Genomic DNA, 6,528 nt, shown 5'->3' with positions numbered 1-6,528 from the left:
TTCCCTAGTTTTCTTTTTCTTTTTTGACAAATTTGTTTCATTTCCTAGAGGTATTTCAATCAAAGTAACAAAGTTTTATTTTCCTTTTTAAGATAAAGGTCAAACTATTATTTTTATTTTGCACAAATCATGCAGAAACATTAGGAAATAAAAATAGGAAATTCATACATACTGTCTACCAATAGCTCTCTCTTTAAAAGAAAAATTTGCTTTGGATACATGTGCTCATCAGAGAGAGACAGAGAGAAGGAAAGTGAGAAAGTACCCCCCAGGAGGATGCCATGCTGCAATCCCTTCTCTTTTATTCTCCTCTCAGGATTTTAGGCATGCACGCACATGCGCCCGGCATGTTCCTCAAGCCACCGGGTCCAGGGCTCAATCTGTGCAGCTAACCACGTGGGATCCAGCCATTTTAACCACCACCAGTGGCTGGCCTGCTCTCTATATACATATACTATGCTTAAGTTATATACAATGTATATAGTATTATATAAACATACAGTTATACATACATCTACTTATTTATTACAAAAAATATTTGGTATGTATACATATTTTTTTCCTTTTCTATTTCTTGTTTTATTTACTTGCTTCATGAGTGAGGACAGAGAGACAGAGATACAGCACCCCAACAGGGTCCTGATGCTGCGACCTACTGCCAGGTTCCTCCAGCTACGGATGGTGGCCCCACACAGGCATGTCCCGGGAACCCAGGGAGGTCTCCAGACATGAGGCTTCCCGTGTGGACCAGCCTCCTCGAGAGTCATGTTTCCGCTGAGCCACTGCCCACCCCATTTTGTTCCTTTTCTAACAAGTTTTTTCCCACATCAGGGACTCTGAATCCATTCAAGTTCTTTCTTCACAAACAAGCCCCTAGACCCCCAGTGCTACCCGCTTAAGCTCCCGAGCATGGCCAAGAGCCTGCAGCACCCCCCTGCCCTCTGCTCCTCTTTCCCCACCGTCTCATCAGTTCTGGGGCTGTCATCCCAGCAGCCTTTGCTTGAGATGATGAAATGGTCCACATTCCCTTGCTCAGCCGAGCAAGGTAATTATTTATTAAATTTTATTTATTCATTCATTTATTTTTAATTTGACAGAGAGAGAGACAAAGAAGGGAAGTGAGACACCAGGTCCAGGACTCGAACCATGATCAGTCATGTGGGAGTCTAGCGCCTTAACCACCATGCCACCTGCTGGTCCAAACCATTTTTTCTGGGATGTAGGAAGTACCCAAATGGCTGACCCTTATTTGAGATGGATTTCGCTGGAGATGTCTGCGATCCGCCTCCCGCTCTGGCAGGCCGCCCTTGGGCAGAGCTCCTCCTTCCCTGTCCAGCACTGGAGAGGGAGGTCAGGGTCTCAGACACTTGATGAGGGCCCCAGCCTACCCGCTCCCTGTCACCACAGAAAGAAGGGCCCAAGTGTCAGTGCCCATGGCCACACCTGTGGCCTTCATATGGCGCTGACCAGACAGGTGACGTGGGGTGTCTGTTCTCTGAAGCATTCAGATCCCATTGGGGACTGGAATATGTCGGGCCGTTCACAGTTGGTGAGTGGTGTCTTCTGTAACAGAGAGCTCAGGTCAGGTTAGGCTCCCCAAGCAGGACCCTGCTCTGCACAGGCGGAGAACTCAGAACCAGCACCTTGGTGACTTGTCCGGAGGGACACCGAATGATGCAGCTGGAACTATGAAAGGGGGCATGGGAGGCAGTTCCATTCTTCTAGATTCAACATGACTCTTAAGTCTAGACAAACCCTAAGGCTTTTCTCAGTACGAATCTGTCCCGACCCGCAGGACAGACGAACAGGTTTCCTGAGGGAAGGAGTGAGAGACGAGAGGAACAGCACAGAGACGACACAGTGTTATAACTCGTCAGGATCGTCCATTTATTATGGGCCAAGGATCATGGTTATATACGTGGTGGGCCATGATTGGTTGCCTTATATGATAATGAAGGATTGTAGATTGACCAATCATAAGGTGCTGAATATGCAAATCTGAGGGATTCTAGGTTCACCAATCGGTGAGTGCCATGGGTTTGTAGCCAATCAGAGTGTGGTCTTGAAGGGGAGCCAATTGTGGTTTTTGGCGTTGTATGATTGTTTGCTCGCTGAGAAATCGAAACCTAAAGGTTTCCTTAAAATGGTGATAGTATAAGACTCATAAAATGGCCTCGGCGGACTCGCTGATGTGCAGTTTCCCACACGAATCCTGTTTCGTCTTTTTTGTAAAAGACCTCTTGGGATTTATAAACACAGACCCAATCTTGGTTTTCAAACCACAGGGGAGTTGCCTCCATCACAGACCGCTCTTGGCCAGACTCTGGCTCCTTCTGGCTGAAGATGACGCCTTTCGGCTTCAGGAGGGTCCTGAACTGGCTGAAGGAGGAGTACAACAACCCTCCAATTTACGTGACAGAGAATGGAGTGTCCCAGAGGGAAGAAGTAGACCTCAACGACACTGCGAGGATCTACTACCTCCGCAGTTACATCAACGAGGCCCTCAAAGGTATGGCGGGCCCCCCCGTCCTCCATCCTCTGGGTGCATCTTCCACAGGTGTTAACCCCCGCCAGCACTGCAGGGGTGGAGCCACGCCCCTGGGCCAGGAAGAGGGCGAAAGCACCTTGCTCCCATTGGGGTTAAGCCCGGCCTTGGGGCCACACTCTGAGTTCATCCCTTCCTAGTTACCAGACACCAGCAGGACTTTGGTTCCTGGCCTGAGCCACCTACTTTCTTTGATCCCTCTGATCCCTCCCTTTGAATGGCAGAGGGCAGACTGCACAGGGGCCAGCTGGGCGGCTGTCTGTGGGGACTTTGGTTCCTTGAGCAGAAGTTCGAGACCCTCTGCTCAGCCCTAACAACTTGGGCTGGGACTGAGATTATGGAACAGAGTGATGCTGAGTGAAAGGGAATAAGCCAGCAGTAGCTATCAGAAAACCCTATCCAGGTCAAGCCTTTTCCCTCTAAGAGCTACTTCTGTTCTACAGGAAGGAGCATGCACAGTTTAAGGTGCTGACCAAGACGCGCAGACAGGGCTGTAGACCCGGTGATTCGCTGAGCCCACATTCCCAACTCCCTTTCAGGGCTGACTCTTTCTGGAAAGATGCTGCTGGGGGGCCCCTTCCACAGAGGAGCCGCTGACCGGGGCTGTATGTGCAGCACAGGGAGGGGCAGTGGGGAGCTGCAGGCAGGCCTGGTTTCCGAGCCTGGCAGGAAGGTGCTTCTGAGATGAGGGGCGCTCATGCTTGGGCTTGCGTTTGGGCAGCTGTGCAGGACAAGGTGGACCTGCGAGGATACACGGTTTGGACTCTGATGGACAACTTCGAGTGGGCCACAGGCTTTGCAGAGAGGTTTGGCCTCCATTTTGTGAACTACTCTGACCCGTCCCTGCCAAGGATCCCCAAAGCCTCAGCCAGCTTCTATGCCTCTGTGGCCCGGTGCAATGGCTTTCCTGACCCCGCCACAGGCCCGCACCCTTGTCTCCAGCAGCCGGAAGGTATGATATGGCTCTGGGAGGCACTAAAGCCAAAGGGCGGGGGTGGGAGGAAGGGCTTCTTCAGCCTGTTTCTTCTCGGCGACCACCCCTCTCTGCCTCCCTGTCCCCTTCCACCGCTGTTCACTTCCTTTGCTCCAGACATCCTTGGGATGGGACAAAGGACTCTTAGGATTCATGTTGACCCAGAAACTAGAGCCCTCAGTCTGGGAAGGAGCAGGTCTAGATTATTTTTCCTGACCTCACCTGCTGTGTGGCCTTAGGCAAGAGAGGCAAATGCTCCCAGGCAGTCACAGGACCAGAGGGCTGGAAGCCCAGTGCCTGCACGCTGTGGGTGCTCGTCGTTCGCCAGTCACTGAAAAAGCTCGAATTACTACACAGATGGAAAGGGTGATGATCCCACTTAGATCATTTTCTAATTGCTCACAGAGATGTTTAGAAAATGAAACAGCTGGGACCAGCAGCTGGCGTAATGGCTATGTCGCTGGACTCCCACGTAGTCGACTGCGGTTCGAGTCCCAGGCCCGGTGACTTAAACTCATGTCGGGTGTGTGTGCGTGTGTGCCCAAGATCCTGAGAGGAGAAAGGAGAAGGGATTGCGGCATGGCCATCCCCCCTGGGGGGTGATTTCTCGCTTTCTGTCTCTCTGTCTCTCTCTCTCTGTCTGGTGAGTGCACGCGCCCTATAGCAAAAACCTCTCCAAAAAAAAAAGAAGAAAAAGAAACTGCTGGTCCAGCCCCCAGCCAGTGGTTAAGGGGCTTGGAAACCATATGACCAACCATGGTTCAAATAGGGATTGCGGCATGGCCATCCCCCCTGGGGGGTGATTTCTCGCTTTCTGTCTCTCTGTCTCTCTCTCTCTGTCTGGTGAGTGCACGCGCCCTATAGCAAAAACCTCTCCAAAAAAAAAAGAAGAAAAAGAAACTGCTGGTCCAGCCCCCAGCCAGTGGTTAAGGGGCTTGGAAACCATATGACCAACCATGGTTCAAATCCCAGCTCTGGGACCAGCAGTTAGCATAATGGCTATGTCGCTAGACTCCCACGTAGTCAACCGCGGTTCAAGTCCCGGACCCAGTGGCTTAAACTCACGCCGGGCGCGTGTGCATGCGTGCCCAAGATCCCGAGAGGAAAATGGAGAAGGGATTGCAGCGTGGCCATCCCCTCTGGGGGGTGACTTCCTGCTTTCTGTCTCTCTGTCTCTGTCTGTCTGGCGAGTGTGCACGCCCTATAGCAAAAATCAAAAAAAAAAAAAAAAAAAACCCCAGCTCCAGTGGCTTGAAAAGCATGCCAGGTACACGTGCATGTATGCGTCAAAATTCTGACAGTGGGGAGAAATGAAGAAAGAATTGCACCATGATCATGTCCCATTGGGGAGTACTTCCTCCCTCTCTCTCTCTCTTCCCCTCTGGGGAACACATGCCCTCTCTAGAAAGTAAGAAAAAAACTGCCTACGGACCAGCAGTTAGCATTATGTCTATGTCACTGGACTCCCATGTAGTCTATCACAGTTCAAGTCCCAGACCTGGTGGCTTAAACTCACGCCGGGCGCGTGTGCATGCGTGCCCAAGATCCCGAGAGGAGAATGGAGGAGAAGGGATTGTGGCATGGCCATACCCCCTGGGGTAATTTCTCGCTTTCTGTCTCTTTCTGGCAAGTGCACGTACCCTATAGCAAAAAAAACTCTCCCTATCCCCCCCCCAAAAAAAAGAAAAAGAAAAAACTGCCTAACCTCAAGCAGAGGCTCCTCACACACAGTGAAGGGGGTGGGACTGCTGGCCACAGCAATGCGCTCACACTGGCTGTGCAGATTTGGGGTGCAGGGCAGTCTCTGGACCTGAGGACCCAGTGTGGGCCTAGGCTCGGGCCGCACAGCTCTGATGACCAGCTCAGCTCTAGATTCTGAGCCATGCTCTGTTGTCTTCTAGGTGCCGGGCCCACCATTGGCCCTGAGAGGCAGGAGGAGGTGCACTTCCTGGGGCTACGGCTGGACCCAACCGCCGCGGGAACAGCTTTATACATCCTCTTGTCTCTCTTGCTCCTTGGAGTCTGTGGCTTGGCCTTTCTGTCCTACAAATACTGCCGGCGCTCCAAGCAAGGGGCAGCACAGAGCCAACAGGAGCTGAGCCCCGTCTCTTCATTCTGACAAGTTACCGCCCCTGCAGCCTGGCGAAGCAGGCCGTTTCTTCTACACCTTTGCTGGCCACGGGATTCCTTAGGGCCTTGTGTTCTGTGCACACTGGGGTTCTGCAGAGGCCTGAGTGCCGTTAGAGAACTTCCATATTGAAGGATTTCCAGTTTTTGATTAAAATGGGAACTCCCATCTTGCCCACGCCAGGAGCTCACCTGGGCATTAGAGGAGCCTGCAGGTAGTGACGTGTGTGCAGACCTTGGCCCAGTGACCCTGAGACCCACTTCACAACTTGCCCAGCTGTTCTAAGTCCCAGTTTTTAAAGGTAGGATCATGAGTGAAAACCAGAGAGCCTTTTTATAAGAAACCAAGTCTGCTGTGTTGACAGCCTGCAGCGTTCTCTCAAGTGCCCTGTGGTCTCACACCATTTCTCAGGAAGTCAGACTGAACTGCGTCCTCTCCAGTGGTTGCCTCCCCCTTGAGAAAGTAGGTTCGACACCCCGTGGGGATCCGGCAGTGGGAGCGCCCAGGCTCTAACAGGGTGGAGGGCTGGAGGGAGGGGACTGAGGTGTCTCTATCCCACCCCCGTCACTTCTGTGTACACGCACTGTATCATGAACACAGAAAAAAAATAAAATATTGAAAGGGTTGTGCTTGCAGTCTTGTTTCTTTTAAGCGTTCTTACCTGCACTGCTACATATATTAAAGCTTCCAAGCAAAACACTCCACCACCCTGAACCCAGCCTGGCAGTCCTGAACTTGAGATGCAGAAGCATGCTTCATCAACAGGAAAAGCCTGTCGGATGGAGTGGGGGTGGGGACGGTTCTAAAGCTGTATTAGACATTCCTTGGGCGGAAAAACTTAGTATCATAAGTTGTCATTTTACCTAAATTAATCTCAAAATT

General features: G+C 51.5%; 1 protein-coding gene across 1 annotated transcript in view; it reads left to right on the top strand.

Annotated features, from left to right (window-relative positions):
* The window catches only part of LCT (lactase), a 64,174-nt gene extending 58,260 nt beyond the window's left edge, over positions 1–5,914 (top strand). The window contains exons 15-17 of the mRNA XM_006169722.2: positions 2,286–2,509; positions 3,267–3,497; positions 5,420–5,914. Of these exons, the coding sequence (XP_006169784.1) occupies positions 2,286–2,509; positions 3,267–3,497; positions 5,420–5,637 (673 nt within the window). The 3' untranslated portion in view covers positions 5,638–5,914. The remainder of the gene's footprint in view (positions 1–2,285; positions 2,510–3,266; positions 3,498–5,419) is intronic.
* The last annotated feature ends 614 nt before the right edge of the window (positions 5,915–6,528 follow it).

Source organism: Tupaia chinensis, unplaced genomic scaffold (genome assembly GCF_000334495.1).
Source record: "Tupaia chinensis unplaced genomic scaffold, TupChi_1.0 Scaffold147433_1, whole genome shotgun sequence".
NCBI lineage: Eukaryota > Metazoa > Chordata > Mammalia > Scandentia > Tupaiidae > Tupaia > Tupaia belangeri.
This window is presented reverse-complemented; position numbering and strand designations above follow the sequence as displayed.